General features: G+C 39.8%; 1 protein-coding gene across 2 annotated transcripts in view; it reads left to right on the forward strand.

The window, feature by feature from the left end:
• Positions 1–19,785, forward strand: part of PTBP3 (polypyrimidine tract binding protein 3) — a 69,607-nt gene that overhangs the window by 9,826 nt on the left and 39,996 nt on the right. Inside the window, exon 2 of one of the 2 annotated variants that reach the window (XM_026672311.2) lies at positions 9,105–9,138. The exons of the other annotated variant lie outside the window; for it this stretch is intronic. Within the exon in view, the coding sequence (XP_026528096.1) occupies positions 9,105–9,138 (34 nt within the window). The remainder of the gene's footprint in view (positions 1–9,104; positions 9,139–19,785) is intronic. 2 annotated transcript variants of the gene reach the window in all.

Here is a 19,785-nt window from a genome sequence, read left to right on the forward strand (position 1 = left end):
ATAAGCTTTTTGGCAATGCTCTGGAACCTTATCTCATTGAGATAAACGTAAAATTCTCTCTTCCTCTGGGAAGAGAGCCGACTATCGCCCAGCTCCTTATACTGGTAAACAGCCCTTTCAGGAGGGTGGGGGTCGTTCCTGCCGTCGCTCTAAGTAATCCCTCGTTCTCCCCACCCATCGGAGGTCGCCTAGCCTTCTTTGCCTCCAAATGGGAGGAGTCAACAGCGGATGCCTGCGTGCTCAGCACTATTAGGTCAGGATTACAATTGGACTTCCTAATGCACCCCCCCCCCCAAAAAAAATTTTTTTTTAATCTGTCCTGTCTCTAGGGACATTTCAAGGCAAGACCTCATGAATCAGGCCATTCAACTCCTTGAAATCCAAGCTATTCAAACCTGTTCCCCCCCCCTCTCAATGGGGACATGGGCTTTATTCTCGCCTTTCATTGTTCCCAAAGCCTCAGGGGGGATAGTGAACTATCCTGGGTCTAAAATTTCTCAACCAATTTGTAAAATACAGGCTATTTAAAATGCAGACTCTGCATTCTATTTTAGAGAGCGTTCAGGAGGGCGATCTCCTCTCTTCCACTGATCTCATGGAGGCTTACCTCCACATCCCCATTGGGCCTCATCATCGCCAGTTTTTCCGTTTCTGTTATCAGAATACCCATTACCAGTATCGAGCACTTCCCTTCGCCCTCTCATCGGCTTCAAGGGTCTTCACGAAGGTTCTGGCAGCATTGATGGCATCTCTGCTTTCTGTTCCAGTGAGGATCCAATGCTACTTGGACAACATTTTGATTCTGTCCTCCTTCATCCATGCAGCCCATCAGGATCTGCAAATTACCCTGTCATATCTCCAGAGCCACGGATTTTTCCACTCCTGTCCACTCTAATGGTTCCTGCTTCCCTACCAACGAGCAGGAACCAGCCACTCATCCATCAAGGTCCTGCTCCCGCCACAAATCCGGAGATCTCTCAATTGGTGGTGTTCCCCGTTAATCTGGAAGGGACTCCTTTTCAGGGTTCCAGACAGGCTAGTGATAACCACCGATGCCAGCCTCCTGGGTTGGGGTTCCCATATGCAGGGCCAGATAGCTCAGGACCTTGGTCCAGGTCAGAGCAGGCCCTTCCCATAAATTGGCTAGAGCTCAGAGCCATTTTTCTAGCTCTCAAGCATTTGAGGCACTCATGACCGGCTCTCATGTTCTAGTCCTTATGGACAACATGGCCACCATGGCTCATGTCAACAGGTGGGGGGAGACGAGGTCCAGAGCCCTCATGGGAGAGGCTCTACGGTTGGGGTTATGGGCAGAGCAACACCTGTTGTTGATCTCGGCAGACCACTTCTCCGGGATCAACAACTCCCAGGCTGACTGGCTCAGCAGGAGCCTAGTTGACCAGGCAGAATGGTCTATTCCTCCTTCTCTATTCAGGGACCTTTCCCTCAGATTCGGAACGCCGGAGGTGGATTTTCTCCACTCCTCAAATTGCCCAGGTCACCAGATTCTTCACCAGGTTTCCTTGTCAGGGAGCGGAGGGGACCAATGCCCTTCGGTGCAGATGGCCCAAAAGTCTCCTCTATGCCTTTCCCCCGCTCCCATCATTCCGGCAGTAATTTGGAAGATGTTGGAGGAACGAGCGGAGCTCCTCCTCCTGGCACCCTATTGGCCAAGGATGCTCTGGTTTGCGGACCTGATCAACCTGTCGGTGGCTTCTCCTTGGAAGATCCCAGCCCATCTAATCTCCCTTCATCAGGGGATTCTGCTCCACCCGGAGCCCCAGTGGCTCAAGCTGACCATGTGGCACTTGAGCGGCAGCGGCTAGAGGTGGCTGATCTTCCTGAAAGGGTCATCATCACTATCCTGGCATCTCGCAAACCTCCCACAAGGCACATCTATGATGCCACCTGCAAGGCCCTTCCCGATGGTGCCTTAGGGAGGGTCTCTCTCTCCCGCTTTAGCCCAGTTGGCAGAGGTTCTTAGATTCCTTCAGCATGATCTCGAGAAAGGTTTGGCCCCCAATACCTTACGCAGGCAGGTTGAGGCCCTCTCCTTGGTTCTTTTATGGGGTTTGCTTCCTTCCTTATCCCATCACCCTTCAGTCAGGAGGTTTTCGAAAGGGGCTTCCAACCTGCACCCTCCAGTGGTTCACAGGTATCCTTCCTGGGATCTTCTTGTGGTCCTTTATGCCCTTACAAAGCCCCCCTTTGAACCCCTTAGAACATTGTCTCTCCGTTTCCTGACTCTGAAGGTAGTGTTCCCCGTTTCCATCACTTCAGCCAGGCGGGTATCTGAGTTCTCTGCTCTTTCCATCAGACAGGACCTTTGTTCCTTTCACGATGATAGAGTTGTCCTCAGTCTGGACCCCTCATTTATTCCAAGGGTTAACACCTGTTTCACAGGTCCCAGGACATTATGTTGCCTGGCTTCTGCCCCCTCCCGCACCATGACTTAAAGCAGCAGTGGCACTCGTTAGACGTAGGTAGGGCTCTTAGAATATACATTAAGCGCACTTCCTCCTTCAGGAAGTCTGAAGCCATTTTGTTTCCTTTTCCCTTCTCACTTGGGGCACAAGGCCTCTTCTCCTATTAGCAGGTGGGTCAGATCTTGCTTTGAGCAGGCCTACAAAGCTGCGACCCTTCTGGTTCCTTGAGGTCTGATGGTGCACTCTACCAGAAACGCGGCCACTTCGGCTGCCTGGGCGACCCAAGCACCCTTGGAGAAGATCTGTCGTGGGGCCACATGGACATCTCCGTCTCTTTTCATCAGATACTACCGTCTGGATGTCTTTGTCTCGGCAACTGCAGCCTTCGGCAGATGGGTGCTTCAATGAGTGGTTCAACAGTTGGTGTGATGAGCCGGACGAGGACCCACCCATGGACATGCAAGCTTTGGTATGTCCCATCCTGGGCTCTCGATGCAGCATGGAGGAGAATGGGCGTTGGTAGAAGTTACCCTGAACGCCCTTTCTATTTATGCTGCAAGAGAGCCCAGCCCCTCCCTTGATTCGTCCGGAGAGGGTAAGTCATATTTCCGTATTCATTTGTGCTTTCAGAGACACCTTTCAGTCAAGTATCTTCGCCAAAGCTGGGGTCTATTCCGGGGTCTGGCTTTTATATCTTAGTACAGACTCAGCTAAATGACGTCATAGGAAGGAGTCAACCCATCCTGGGCTCTCTCGCAGCATAGATAGAAAGGGCGTTCAGGGTAACTTCTACCAACACCCATTTTACCTTGGTTTTTGTGTTCAGTTCAATTGTTTCAATAATCTAAGGTACCTGTTAATAAAGACTTTAATAACACTGTACTATAACTGTTATGGTGTGAGTGAGCATGGAATTGACAATGTAATGAAGTGTCTAAAAGACATGTTTAGATTTCCCTTTGTTCGTTTAGTGGTTCTACTTATTTGTAATTGCTTGAATGGTTAAAAGGAATATTCTCAATTTCTGTAAATAACATAGGACACTTGCTTCAAAATACATCTTAGCAGCTACCATGCTGGTAAAGGCTTTCATGACAGAATAATCTGGTAAACCATTAATTCATATGATTGTTTTCATGCTACTAATTTGAATAGGATGCAGCGAGTGCTGCAGAATTTGTAGCAGTTTCTATTCCCATTGCACGCATGTAGATGCATAAATGAGTTTCAAAAGGCTAATATGATTTTTTAAAATTATGAAAATAGCCTTTTGACAATGATGGGTAATTAATTCCATGGCTATATCCATCTTTAAAGAAAGTCTACTGAACAGGAGTAACCTGTTTTTAAAATTTGTGAAAATGAGGCCCTAAGTAAGCAAGTTCTGACAATTCTGTACTATAGTTGTGCATGAAATATATATTTCTTCAATATAATGTGGAGCTCTCCAATAAATATGACCATTAGTTAGGCATGATGAAACTGTTCAGTGTGTCATATAGTTGCCAGGATAGAAAAACCTGTATAATAATGTAATAGTATAAATATGAATTTATATGCCGTTGACTTTATAGTACAAATAGCTCCTAAGTATTTAAAATTATAAGTTTCCTGAAAATATTTAAAATTATTTCTTTAAATCTTAATGGCCAAAACATGCCATCCGGTTTCTGTGAAATAGTAAATATTTTTTGAGAAATACAATTATATTCAGTGGATGCTTTTGGAAATCCACAATTGGTTGACATTAAAAAGTGTAGGAAAATGGGATACTGCAAATGCTGAATGATAAAATGAATGTTGAATGACAAAATGGAATTTTAAAAAGAATAAGCATAATACAAACATTACAATTTGTCTCCTTTCATAAAGGCTTCTGTGTTGCATGGACTGAAGTTTCCCTCTTTTACCGTATTTGCGGCGTATAAGGCGACTGGGCGTATAAGGCGAGCCCCAACATTTCCCTCAAAATATAGTTTTGTTATATACTTGCCGTATAAGGCGACCCCCACTTGGAGGCATGCTTTTCAAGGCAAAAAAGTCGTCTCATAGCCGGCAAATACGTGAAGTTGTAACACTTGGGGTATTCTGGATATAATTCTTGATTGACACCCCCAACCCCTTTCCCCCAAACTTACAAAGCCACCAAAATGCTTTAGAGGCAGCTTCGCCTTTCTCAGGCTGGCACTCCAATTCCTCTCCCTTTCTTTGTGACAGCCCCGCGTGCGTGCCATCGGGACTCAAGGGTGGGGGGATGGACAGCTGCCAACTCTCTCTCTCTCTCTCTCTCTCTGTGTGTGTGTGTGTGTGGTGTGGAGGTAATTCCGGCTATCTCTGGCCTCGCTCGGTTTTTAAAGTCGCTTGGCGGTTCCCAAGTGCATAGCGCTGGCCGGAGGCGGCGCCGGGTGGAAGCTTCGGTGCAGGGAGGCAGATCTTTCTCTCTTAAGCGGGGGGGAGGAGGGGACAAGAGGAGGGACGGGACGGGACAGGGGCGGGAGGAGGGCGCGCCTTCTTCCACCGCCCACCGGACCCTTTTCTTCCCAAGGGGACCCTGAAAGCAGCTCGGGAGCTGGGTGGCCCTGCCCAGCGGGGTCCCATCAGGAACTTCCTGAGGACATCCCCCCCGCCCAAGCACAGCCCTCCCGGTCTTTCAAAGAGGGAGGGAGAAGCGGGAGGAGCAAATTGCCGCCCCCGCCCCGCTGCCCAGAAGGAGGCGCCACAGTCCACCCCCCACCACCTTCTCCCCCCCACTCCCTGGGCCATTACTGTGCTCGGGCTGGCTGGGCGAAGCGGCCCCGCCAGAGACCTCCCGCTCCACCCCCACCCCACCTCCAGATTGGCCTCCGCAAGCGCCCGAGCCGGGCGGAGGGTGGGTGGGTGGGTGGGAGGAGGAGGAGGAAGAGACTTCGGCTGGGCTTGAAGGGGCTTCGCAGTTGCGGAGCTCCGCCCCGTCGCTCTTGCACCGGTGACAATGTATTTACCGGCGTATAAGACGACCCCCCACTTGGAGGCATGTTTTTAGGGCAAAAAGTCGTCTTATACGCCGGCAAACACGGTATTCTTCTCAGTTCACCTTTGAGATATGTTAGTGTGTAAGAGAATTAAACACTTTAGTTTGTATAAGCAAAAGTGGTGAATATATTTGTATACCAATTTAAACAATTGGAGCGTTGGTATTCCTCATTCAGAAGACAAATCTCCAGAGGAAATTCTTTCTCACCTTGATTAATTTCCATCTAGGCTATACCTGACCTTCTGAATTAGCTGAACTGATATATTTTGTGTTTCCTTTCTGTTCTGGACTACTCCCCAATACAAACTGTTCTGCTTACTTTATGACTTTATTAACCCAGTAACATTTTAAAATTACACAACCTTTACTGGCTTTACTAAAAAGCATGAGTTTTCATGAATGGCAAGTCACTTCATCAGATGCATGGAATGGGTAGATGACTGATGTCAGATTTGAATTGGGGTGAGGAGAGAGAAAGACAGGTTGGTTATACAAATGCACATTAGACAGATTATAAATATCAATTAACTATTGTTAAATTGTGTTAAAACCCACTTTGTTAAGACCTTCTGAGTTTGCCTAAAACATGTTTACGTACACAAGTTTACGTACACAAGCTTATTAATAATGCTTGAGTGGCTTGAGCTGTAAGCTGCAGGTGACAAGCAGTGGTGCTTGGTTCACTTTTCTGTGCTTTAATAAGCCATCCCTGAAATTGATGTAGCTCTATTGAATTGTCTGCTGATCTCATTGAGCGGGTTCACTCTTATGAATGCCTCTTGATTCTGTCAGACATCTGTGTCAAGTGGGTCAGAACAGATTGGGTTGTAGTATAGAGCCTGGCTATGGATGAGAAATTTAGTGGCATGTTCTGGTTGGAAGCCTTTTTGTCGTTGTGCATTACACAGCTGTCTTCCTACAACGTCTATTCTTCCTCCAAAGTCCACATTTAAAGCTTTTCAAATATAAGTGATGGAGATTCAGAATTAAATATCTGGCTTTTGTTACACCCTAATTTCTGTCAATTTGGAAAATTTAGCTGCTTCTATCCATTTTACGCAAGTCTTAACTCTTTTATGCAATATAGAAGAACCAAATCTTATTTGACAATTGGGCATGTAGTCATAACTTTACACTAAAAGTACATTCATTAATTTCTAATTCTGACTCTGGACAAATGAGCAAATTTCTGACAATTATTGCAGCATGTCTAGAAATTTATGATAGTGTAGTCACACACTAAATATTTGTTTAATATTATATAGGTTGTGTTCTATACATTATGTTTAAATGTATATTTCCTGATTCTATTAAAATAGTGTTACATTATTAATATTCTTGTTTATATTTTGATTGTTACATAACATAAAAAAGAACATTATGAGTGCTTATGAAACTATGAACTTTTCTTCAATTTTGGTTACAGAAATGTCTGTCTTGTCATATGAACATCTTGCTTTATATATGTATGTCTGTTAAGTCCTTTAATTTTTGGCAGCAAGAGCAAATTGCAAATTCATGTCCTTGACTCAACAACCATTCATTTAGTGACCATTCGAAGCTATAATGGCACTGGAAAAAAATGACTTATGACTGTTTTTCACACTGGTGACTGTTGCAGCATCCCCAAGATCAATTGATCAAAATTTGGGCGCTTGGCAACTGGCATGTATTACTTTCTGACAAGCAAAGTGAATGGGGAAACCAGATTCACTTAGCAAGTGCAATGATTTGCTTAACTGGCCAGAAAGGCCATAAAATGGGGCAGAATTCACCTAACAACTGTCTTGCTTAACAACAGAAATGTTTGGCTCAATTCTGATTGTTAGATTGAAACTACGTGTAATACACTTCTTGCATAGCAACTTTCATGTTTTAATTCCTCTTTTCCGTTCAAGCCTGAATTTTGTTAATGTATTGTGTACACTAGAGTTTTTGGTATTCATTTGTTACGGTTTATCTAAGCTTGTTACAAGGCTATGTATGTAGAGACTTTTCTGAGTTAATAAGTATATTGTTGAGATACTGTGTTAAATTTGCTTCAATTTATGTTGACCATGGTTTTTTTTTTGACGGATTCTTTTTCTTGACAAGGTCCCATGAATTTCTGACAGAATGGCTAATAGCTAGGGATTATGAAAAAAAAATAATTGAAGCATGAAAACCACCACAGTTTGATGGTACCTGTTCAGGAATGTTCATTTTTATCCAATAAAGCATAGTTATTTTGTCAGTGATTAAGAAAGAGAGTGAATAAAAATTTGTGGAACAGTAACTGAAATTACTTGTCCAGGTAACGCATACTGGGAACAGATAATCCTCTTAAATCAAATGTCTTGCTTAGCAGTCTCAGTAGCACTGCATTGTTATGGTGATTTATATGACTAATAGAAGAAAGTTAGTTGATTGATATTGGATCAGATTACAGCAACTTGAGTGGTATTCTACCGGTTTGGCCCAGTTTGGCTGAACCGGTAGCTCCAAAGATCATCTGGGAGTGAACCTGGTTTGCTCCGACAATCAGCTGCTGGGCCCACCCTCCTGCCCTGGCTCCATACTGACCTTTATTTCCTGCTTTTGATGCTCAGTTGCATCGCGCGGCATAGCGGATTGCCACGCTTCAGCTGTTGAAGAGACAGGGAGAGTGCAGAAGGTCAGTAGGAAAGCCTCTGTGTACGTGCAAATCGCGTGTTTGCTGTGCATGCATGCAAAGCACGCCCGCCAAGCCATGCCCACCGAACTGGTGGTAAACCAATTTGAATCCCACCACTGGAGCAACTCAAGTGTTAGGCTTTCAGCTTCAGATAATGATATTCTAACTAAAGTATGTCTAAAAGTACTAGTATTGACTATAGTTAATTTTATTTATAGAAGCATATTGTTAAACATGTTGCCTTATAACTAACTTATAGTTATATCTGGGTGTAAGAAAACCAGACATCATTATTTCAGAAATAATTACCCTTATGTAAATTGTTTAGCTTAACATAATCCAGTATTTTCTCAACTCCCCAAAGAGGGATGGAATTACAACCTCAGCCAGCATTGACATAGTTTTTGATTTCTGCTGAAATATATTTCCCAGACTGAGCTTGGATGTATTTGGGACTGCCCTGCTCCTTGTAGGAGTAAAAAGAGTATTGCTACCTCTTCTACTATATCTACTATAGCTTTTAAGATACATATTCTAATAATTATTCAACATATAGATAACACAAAGAAGAAATTACACATTTTCTATCTTGTAAATGAGACCATCCTTGAAGCTGTAATGTGCAATCTTATTTTCATAGTTCATTACATGACTAGTGTTTAGTTTCTTGATTCTTTATATGTGAATGTAGAGACTTTTCCCCCCAAAAAGTATGGCATATTTTATCTATGTGTGTGCTTGGTAGGTAAATTAGAAAGGCTTTTTGTGTTGTGTATGTCTGAATAAAGGAATCCTTTAACAATAGTTGTGCAAAGTTTCATCTGATTGCTCTATCTAAGCCTCTCTTTTTCATATTGTGTGTTACTAAACTGTTCCATTTCTTTTGCAAAAACACTCCATAACTCATTTCATTCTTATGATATTTTTTTTCTTCCTTTAGCTTTATTTATCATTGCCTGTACAATAACTGCTTTTCTAACTTTTCCATTTTCTCCCATTTGTTTTCACACAGTGTTGTTACAGATCTTATAGCAGTCGGTTTAAAGGTAGGAATCTTTTTCTGTCCTTTCATATAAACTTGTTATCCACATTTTTATTTCTGGATAACACATTGAAATTTGTGCATCATTATTTTTTTTCTTGTGGCATTGCTTTATTTCCATCCAATTTCTTTCTTCAAGTGGATCTTAACTCTTTAATTCTTAAAAGAGATCATAATTTATATTTCTTCCAATTCAGCTAAAGATATTAATAACTTAGAAAGCTGTGTCTCAGTCCAGCTGTAAAATATGTACATTTCACACCATTCCTATGCTTGGTATGCTGTTCAAAGGTAAGTCATAAAAAGCTGCAGCCCATTTCAAAACTCTCACTGCTGAATAGAGTAGTCCAAAGCATTAAAAAAGTGCATGTGGAGCACATTAGCCAGAATCTTACTTTTCAAAGTACTAAAACAGCCAAGACCTTTACAAGGTTTATGTGGTTGTTGGAAAATTGTCTCTAGCTGTCTTCACATATGTTCATGTGCACAGCCTCTTCACTTTAGTGGTAATCCCAGCTGAAGTGTTTCTGGGCATGCATACAAAGCTAAGCTTTGCAAAGTTTTATTTATTGGTTAAATTTATTTGCCATCCATCTCTTACCAAAATAACTCTGGGTGCTTACAGCACTAAAACATTAAAATCCTAAAAGATATTTTAAAGCAATAAAAAGGAAATCACACAATAGAAATCAAATTTTAAAAATAAAATTGAGGTTGCTTTTACGTTTCAAAAATGGTTGGTTTCTTTGTGCCAACACTTTTTATGAAATATCATTTTCAAATGTTTTGTAGGTCAATACTGATGACTATTTCTCCAACTACTCTCATTAGAAGTTCCACAATAGCATTGAAATACTTAGGCACCGTATACTGTGAAAATGATATTGTGAGCTTGTGTAGTTTTGAATTACACAAAGATCATTTGCATCCTAATCTTAGCTAAATGTTATGAAGCTGGGATAGGCAATGGTGCCCTCCAGATATTTAGTTGTTTTAGATTTTTATTTTATTACTTATTTATTTGTTTGTTTGTTTATATTTATACGGTGGATTACTCTGCCTTTCTATTAATTCTATTTCTATTAATTAATTTCTACAAGTTAAAAACATAATGAGCTTCATTAATCCAATGAACTATAAAATACCATTTAAAGCAGTATGGCCAATGCAAATGGATGGCAGATATGTAACTTAGAAAGTGTGGCTGCATCTGGTTATCTAACCTAATGATCAGTGGTAGTCAACCTGGTCCCTCCCGCCCACTAGTGGGCGTTCTAACTTTCATGGTGGGCGGTAGATACAAAAGTGGGCAGTAGGTATAAAAAGGTTGACTACCCCTGCTAATGATGAATGTTTACAGGAAAATTTCTATATATAATTTATTGGCTAAGTAAACTAATACGGGGTCTCCAACCTTTTGGACCTCAGGGACCACCAAACTCATAATTTTAGATCCCAGGGACCACTAACTGGTTCTGTGGGTGGGGCCTAATTTGTGGGTGTGGCTTGGTGGTCATGTAACTGGCTGGGCATGGCTTGTGTGTATATATAATAAATATTCATATAAATATTGAATTTTTTTATTAAAAAAGTGCAACTTTTACCCAAAATCAGGCAAAGCAGGCAGGCAGATTGAGTTGCTCACAGAATCACAGATTCATTCAGAAATCTATCTACCATTGGCTAGCTCAGTCTGTCATGTAAAATTTGCTTGCAAGCAAACTCATAAAATTAACTCACAACACACCATGCATGTAAATATTGAATTTTTTATTTTTAAAAAGAGCAACTTTTATCCAAAATCAGGCAAAGCAGGCAGATTGAGTTACTCACAGAATCATTCAGTGATCTATCTAGCTGCCATCGGCTAGATCAGTCTCAAATTTGCTTGCTGTGAGTCTGCAAAGGGAGGTTTGGCTATGCTTGGCTAGAAAGCAAGAAATCCAACCATTTCCTGCTTCCTAGCTAATCTAAATCTCCCGGCACAGCAGAACAGATGATGGTCGGAAAAAGGAAAAATAGCAACTTAGCAGACAAGTTTGCCGGGTAAGGAGTGAGTGGGCAGGGAGGGTTCCTGCGGGCCATGTGGGCTTAAGTAGTCTTGTGTTTCTGCTCAGCCTGGATTAATTGCTTTTGGGGGGGGTGCTCTGGGGATGAGATTTCTCTGCGGCCCACCAAAATTTTCTCATGGCCCACCAGTGGGCCACAGCCCACTGGTTGGCGACCGCTGAACTAATATATGAACACATACATACATACATAGAAGTTTTGTTGAACTAAGTGAAAAGAGATGAGTCGTAATATAAATACAAAACTGAGGCCTATTCTCAGATAAGAGAATACAAGAGATTTGTGACCTTAAAAACAAAAATAAGATGTATGTTCTGACTAATATAAAAGCATAGCCCAAATGCATGCTGAATTTTATTTCAGCTATTTAAGAAAGTGAAGCAATTTATAAACTTAAACTTTGAAAAATGAAATACATTACTGTTAAAAGCATTTTTAAGAGATGAATGAAAAGAAAGTATGCATTCTAAAGAAATAATGTTTTTACTAGGAGTTTATAGCATTTTTTGAAGATATTATTTAGTCCATAAACAAATATAATTTGTTATATCATTGATTTAATTTAACAGGGCATAGGATTTAAAAGCAAAACTAAATTCTGGTAAAGTACTATAGTTTGAAGTCAAAAAGACAAATATCATTTGCTATGGAGAGAGTTGATGACTTCTTATTGGACTGAAACATTAATGTTATAGTATTGCTAATGAGTAATATAACTCATAATATTTTACATGTTGCAATGATAATTTCAGAGGAAATGGCATATATTTGCACACAAATGAAAGCACAAATGTTCAGATGATGTAGGGATATATGTTTTAAAAATAGGAGCAGATAGTCATAGTAAAGTTGCATGCACAATTGATTGTGCCATCAGGTCCTTGTTAAATATTAGCATCCACATAAATAGCCTTCTCTAGGATGTATATACCATTGTTAACACCCTTGTAATGCTAAAATTACCTTAATTCCCAGGGTTTATACTGACAGTATACTCTTATCAAAAAGGGTTTGGTGAATGTGTATGCCTCTGGACTACAGACATAGGGCAATGTTATTTACAGACATAGAGATAAAGCCCTCTATTTACTTTTATTTTTCCCTTGTATATTTGCACCAGGAAACTAACAGTGTGTTATAGCAAACCTGAATTATTTAGGTACTTTTGATTGAATGGATCTTTACATTGAATGATTTTAAATTATAAGAAGCTGAACGAATAATAGATATGACTGGTTATCATAGTTCTGACTGGTGCAATGCCCTTGCGGTCACATGCTCATGATTTGCAAACTTCCCTGCTGGCTTCCCATATAAGTAAAGTTAACGGGGAAACTGGCAGGAAGTTGGAAATCATAAACACTTGAAACCCTTGCTTAATGACCCAGTATTTACTTAACAATGGTAACTGGCTACAGCTAGAATTGCCATCATTAAGCAGTGCAGTCACATGATGTCACGCTTTATAGCTGCATCACTTTAACAATGGAAATTCCAGTTCTAATTAACATTATTAACCAACAACTATCTCTAATTGGATTGGGGTGGGGAGTAATATCGCAAACAGCAAAAATCGAGTTCTCTAGCATATCAGTGAGGAAAAATATGGTAAAGCCACCAACTGAAAGGGAGAAACCCCACCAGGGAGAGTAAAGAAACATTCCAGCTTAGAATCCATTTGGAGGAGAAAATGTTTGGCATCAAACTTATGGGTCTATATTTGTTCTATCTCAGGTGAAGGCAGCCTATCTGGTTAGAATCTTGTAATATAGGTGATCAACAATGAAATATCTGTTTGGGTCGATCCACGAATAGTTCTGGTTGCTTGTGCCTGACAAAAAGCTGTAGTTCATGCAGAGAGCATAATTCTGAAGCCTTATGAGAATCTTCTGTGTCCAGAATTGAAAACGACTTGGATTGTTGCTGAAAGGTGGAATAACATAATTCCAAAATAGGAAGCGTACAATTTTCTTCTAAATATGGTTGAGTTTAATTTAAAAAATGCTCAGTGGCTTCAAGTAAGCAACTTTTCATGTGAAGAGAAGTCGAGCTGTTTCTTTATTTTTGGTAGCACTTTTTACTGAAATATTAAAATAAAAGGGAGAGAAACTAGTACCCCCTCCAGTCTTCTTGTGGCATGTAGAACAGTTTATCATTTGTGTCTGATAAATGTATCTTTCTACTATGTGTGTTGACCATGATCCAGATGCTATCCATTCTTTACAGTTAACAGCAAGGATATATAACTGCAAGCTCCGTTGATCCTCTAAATATTATTGCTAAAAATTGGTAGCAGAGAAGATACATGAAAACTTCGATATAGCCTACTATGGTTGCCTAATAGGGCAGTCATTAAGTGAAGACTAGTTGTAATGTACAAGTAGTCATCGGCCTACAATGAGTGGTGGGATTCTATCGGTTCGGCCCAGTTCACGCGAACCAGTAGTAAAAAATGCTACCGTTTGGCCGAACCAGTAGCAAAACAACTGCTACCAGTTCGGTTTCCTTTTTTTCCCCTCCCAACCATCAGCTGTTCCGACAATCAGCTGTGTCCCCCTCGCTGTCTTACTGCTTCGCCCAGGAGGCTTCCCTGAGGCCCAGGAAGGCAAAAAACGGAGCACGGGTGCTGCACAGCCCCCCACCGCACTCCCTTTTTTGCCTTCCTAGGCCTCAGGGAAGCCTCCTGGGAGCAAAAACGTCCCCCCAGGAGGCCAAAAAACCTGGAAGGCCGGGGTGCTGCACTCAAAAAAGCCACACCAACTCAGTCACATGGTCATGCCCACCTAGCCACGTCCACAGAAATGGTAGTAAAAATATTTGCATCCCACCCCTGCCTACAATTGTGCATCAGCAACCATTCCAACTTACAACAGGCTGAATGGTTGTTATGAACCAGTCCTCAGAGTTCTAGCCGTCCAGCTCTCCTATGGTCATGTGATTGTGATCTGAGTGTTTGGCATTCACACTTAGAAATTGGTTGCCAAGCACACAATAATCATGTGATTGCCATTTGTCACCTTCCCTGCTGACTTCGTCTCTGAGGTAAGTCTCCCCCACTTGTACATCGTCCCCAGACTCTCACGCTTGCACCATGCTGGTTACTTAGCCACATAATCCCTCCCTGACCTACACAGCATTTCTTAGGTACACCCTCACGCACGCATCATCATGCCTTCACACATCCTCCCCAACTCTTTCTCAAGCACACGTTACCTCTAGCACACTCTTGTTACCTTGCCCGATGCTTCTTGCACCCGCCTTGCAGTCTTGTGTACTTTTCCTAGTCCTCCCTCATTCATGCTGTGCTTCTGCATAAATGCATCTCCCTCCCCCTACCGCACCCTCACACACACACCCTTCCAATCTTCCCTGACACATCCTTTCCACACCTCTTGCACTCCATCCCCTCACACTCTCCCTTATTTCCCCAACCTGCCAGCAGCCATTTACCTGCCTGTGGGCCTTGAAGGTGCAATTTCCTGCCAATTTCCCCCAGTGACTTCTCAGTGGTGAGTAGCTGGCAGGAAGTTGCCTCACTTAATGACTGTGGGATTCATGCTTTACAACCACATCACCTAATGATGAAAATTTGTGTCTCCTGTTCCAATTGCCGTTGTAAGTTGAAGACTGCCTATAATTAAAACACACAAGGAAATCTTTCGAAGTCTGCCTTTCATGTACATAGTTTTACCCTTCAAAGTTCTACAACTATGAAATAACATAATACTATATCATATCAGAGCTTCCATTGGGTCAAGAGGCAAAAGGGCTAAGAGGGAACGCATGGTTAGGTTTCATCTCCCCCCCCCCCCATTCAAGGTCCATTAAGAGCAAGAGTTCCTTTTCCTTACAAAGTCACCATTCCTCAAGCAAAAGTAATCAGGACCTAGAAAAGGATATATCAGAAATAAGAATGCGTGTCTCTGCCAATATTGACATATATGTACACTATTAATCCATTTATACATCCAATTCCTTTCTTTTTCATATATATGGTTTCTTCGTGATTTTACTGAGCAATATAGGTGATAGAGAGTTCAGGGACAGAAAACATTGTCTGGCGGGAAACATTTTAGCATTAAGAAACAAAAGGATCCAGACTAAAAGGAAGTTTGCAGAGTTTGATGGAAAGTTACTGAAATGGATAATTCCTTACCCCTGCTTTAAACTGAAATTCACAAATTAAGGGATCCTTTGCAAAGAAAATTGGCTTAGTGAACTTGAACTTTCAGAAATTATGCATTCTCTGAACTATATTTTATTTAACATGATAAAAAGATCCTTCTGTCTTTTTGCTGTGCTCCTTGCTTGAGGATTTTTATGCCTGGATGGAGAATACTGTATTTTCAGGGATATACAGGAGAAAAAGAATACTATTTGTCTCTGTAAGTAGACTTCACTGCCTTTCAAATGATGGTCATTTATTACCAATAAGTAACTTGACCTTTCATTTCGGCATACTAGGTGAAAGACAATTTTTGGATATAATAATTCAGAAAAATAAACAACAGAATACTATACAGATTACATGCAAAAGCTTTTTTAAAAATCTATTTTCTTGCTAAACATAATTTTGTTTGAATATCTTTAGATCTAATGTCAGATGCACAATCCTAAAAGCTTATTTTTATCTAATCTAAAACTTTTAATAACATAGGTTCTGTCTTTTTCTTGATACCATGAACTTTGTTCGTCTGATGAAAGATACATTTTCATTCTAGATTTGCTGCTGTTCTTCAATCCGTTTGTAATCTGCTTCATCAATTCTTATACTGTTTGTAGAAGAGATTTATTATAATGTACAAATCTTAACTAATACGGAACAGTGAACATGTTAAAAAAAGTCTCTTTGTTCTTTTCTAGCACTAGCATTTTCATAAGCACTCATTATGTTCTGTTGGCAAAGTTGTTACTGTGTTTAATATTGATCTGTTCTTATTGTGTGTTCTGTATTGGTATGGTGTCCTAATCTGCAAAAGAATTCTTTGATGGCAAGGATTATTTTGGAGCTCTTGCTAAAGGAGGAATAAGTAAACTGATACTCCAGAGATCTCTTCTCTTAAAATTCAACTTCTGTCATGCCAAAATAGCATGGCCAATAGCAAGGGATTATGATTTTGTCATCTGGAAAACACATGGCACTTCTGGTGGCAGAGTAAATTAGCTGAAAGTTCTCAGTGTGACTTTAGTACTGTATGTATAATTTGAAGTGCAAATGTAGCCAGTGAATCTATTATGAATATGCATTGATGGATACATCTACAGCATTTTGTTAAAAGAGTTTTATAAAAGAAAAAGTCACAATTGTTAATATCTAAAATAGGATTTTTCAGAGTTTTGCATACTCCTAGACTTCTGGGATAACTTGATGGAATTCCATGAGAGACTGAGAGGGGAAAATCACTCAAACTGCATCTCTTGATCAGGGCTTCCAGAACTTAACTGACTTCTTCTTAACTGACAGGTTCTACAACCTGAAATTATTTGAAAACTCATTTTGTAAGAAATCCTTAATGGGCTTCCAGCAAATTGTAGTTCAAGTACCATAGTGATTGAGATTGAAAGGGCACATTATGTCTGGAGATATGTGGAGATGCATATAGCAGCTGTCATAAACACTGTTAAGGAGTTTTTATGTTTTTTTTGGGGGGGGGGATAACCGCTTCTCCCCACATTTTTGAATTCATGTTCTTAGCACTAGGTAGCTCTTGACTCCAATTGGTAAAATTTGTTTTTCTACTTTCTTACGTTTTAAGTTAATCAAAAATATGACCAGAAGGAATTCATCATATACACAGCAGGCTTTCTAGTTGCTTACTCGGTATTTATTTACTTAGTTACAGTTTTAGCTATCTGAAGAGAGTATATTTTCATTAATCTTTTAATGTAATTTTTTTATTAAAGACTTTCACATAAGATAAACATGAAATTATGTAGAGTGAAATTAAAAAGAGAAGATGTAAAAGAAAAAAAGGGGGGAACGCAGGTAGAAAAGCTACCTCTGTCCTTTTTAGCAGTTGCAAACAAGTTCATTACCTTTCCTTCCTCTTTAAAGTTACAATATGAATATTCTCATAGTCATCCTTTTTAATCAGCAAATCCATAAAACAATTCCATTTTCATTAATCCAGTTATGGGCTTACAAAACCAGTAGTTTTTTTCTTTTTATGACACTTTAATCCCTTTATTCGGGTGGAGTCGGGGACGCTGAGTAGAGATGAGCGTTTATTAGCTGGATGCCCTTCTTGACGTCTATGTGGAGTTTGCAGCACATATTTTCTCTTCACACCCTGATAGAGAAACAACTGCCACTACCTAGGATTGAACACGCAATCTTCTGAGTGGGAAGCAAACACCTTCATCTCTAGGCCTCTGCGATCCTCTTTATAAAACCAGCAATAAGATACTTAAAAAGATTTCTGTTACAAGTAACTACTTGTTTGTTGTCACTCAGTTTCTAATTTATTGTACTAATTTATTTTCTTTCAGTGCACAAAATTTTGGAGTTAAAAATATAATTAAATTGTATGTTTATAAAATAGTAATTTTTCACTTATTAAGAGTATTTTCTTAAGGAGGGCGGTGGGCGGTAAAATAAATATAAAATCCTAGCCTTACCTTGAATAAGCTTATGTAAATACTAAGTGTCTCAGGTGGAAAATTAAAAGTCATTTAGATTTATTACAGAAATTACAGGAGGTCTTTTGCTTTTCAGTTTCTGTGACTGGTGGAACTTTTGGGAATGAAACTATCACCTTATTGCATAATTTGGGACTAAAAGTTCAAATGAATTGGCAAAAATCTATTATTATACAGACAATATAGATTGTGCCACAGCAAGTTGATCAAATATTGAATAAAGAGGTTTTACTCCTAATACTGTATAACATACTTTAATATTCCTTGGAATAGTCAGTTGTTCACACATAAAAATTCATTATTTGAGCTGCTTGCATTGATTATTTGATTCCTTGCAAAGATCTATTGTGCTTAAAATCATGTTAGATAACTATATTAATGTAGGCTATGCAGCCAGCAATTAATAGAGTTTATGCAATTGATCTCTTGGCTTCCCCATTCTGGCCTTCATGACAGTGAAAGAGGGGAGGCTGAAATTAAAGCAGTCATTTACGACACTGTTGGGTTTCCCAGTTAAGCAAGCAAAGCCCAGAAGTTACTTTTGGAGACTTCATGAATCCATTTATGCTATTGATTCAGAAACTTGTTGCTTAGCTTAACCGGTAAAAAGAGGAATATTAAGAATATTTTAAGCTCTTTGTGATTGACCATCTGGTAAGAATTTCTTGAGGATAAAGTATCTTGATTTTGTTCATCCTACTAGTTTATGATATGGATACTGAATTCATTCCCTCGATGATTGTCATATTTTCTGTGTGTGTCTGTTTAAGGCATACCAGATCCTGATACTGATCTAGCAGGAAGCTTGAGTAATTGATATATTAGAGTCTTAGACAATGGAACTAGCTGCATGCAAATGGTGCCAGTGAGAAAGCAAGACTGAAACAGCTGCTAGCTCCCTGTGTTAAACTAAGAACCTTGTTTCTAGGGAGATTACTGATCAACCCAATGAACCCATAGTAAAATGGGTTGTGGATTGTTTTGTGAGGCTTGTTGCTATTTCATTTAAGTGATTTGGTGTTCTGAAATTGCATTCTTTGCATAAGTTTAGCTCATCAACAATATTATGTTTCTAAACATATATATGTATCAGAACAGATTTATTTACTTCCTTCCTTCCTTCCTTCCTTCCTTCCTTCCCAGTGATAAAGTAACACTACAAAATAGTAAAACAAATACAAAATCAGTTAGGCATTCTCATACATAGGATTTACTATGGAAAATTTGGCTGAACCAAATTTTGTTAATACAAAATGTTCATATCTGTGGAAGTAACACTAGAAGCTATATACACGTGTCAAATTATTTCATTAGAAATAGTTTCCAGTTGTCCTTCAAATGGTACAAAGGTTAGTGAAGATGGAATTTTTCAGTGCAACCATTTATTAGATTTATATCCTGCCTTCAGGAGCTCAGGATGGCATACATAGCACTCCTTTCTGCCTTAAATAAAATAAATGAAGAGAAGAGAAGAGAATTCTTTATTGGCCAAGTATAATTGGACACACAAGGAATTTATCTTTGGTCCGTATGCTCTCATTTTACATAAAGGGAAAAATACGTTAATCAAGAATCATAAGATACAACACTTAGTGATAGTCATGTTACTAATAAGCAATCAAATCATACTAGGAAACAAAACTATATAAATTATAACGATACAAGCAACACGGTTATAGTCATAAGTGGGAAGTAGATATATTTGTGAGATACGCTACCTATAATCTTTTGTGTGTGTGTGTGTTGTGTGTGTGTGTGTGTGTAAAGGGAACTCAGGAATATCTTCCAAAAGTTTTGAGAAGGGACTTTGGCTGTTTGCATTCTGTACAAGTGTTCCAACAATTACACAACAAATTTTGCTAAAATGGATATTCCCTGACAGTGGAAGACACATAGAAGAAGTCTATGAATGAACATAGTGAGAACGAAGCTCATTTGATAC

Source organism: Notechis scutatus, chromosome 2, assembly GCF_049901735.1.
Source record: "Notechis scutatus isolate UNSWTSFEM ecotype Mainland chromosome 2, rNotScu1.2, whole genome shotgun sequence".
Taxonomy (NCBI): domain Eukaryota; kingdom Metazoa; phylum Chordata; class Lepidosauria; order Squamata; family Elapidae; genus Notechis; species Notechis scutatus.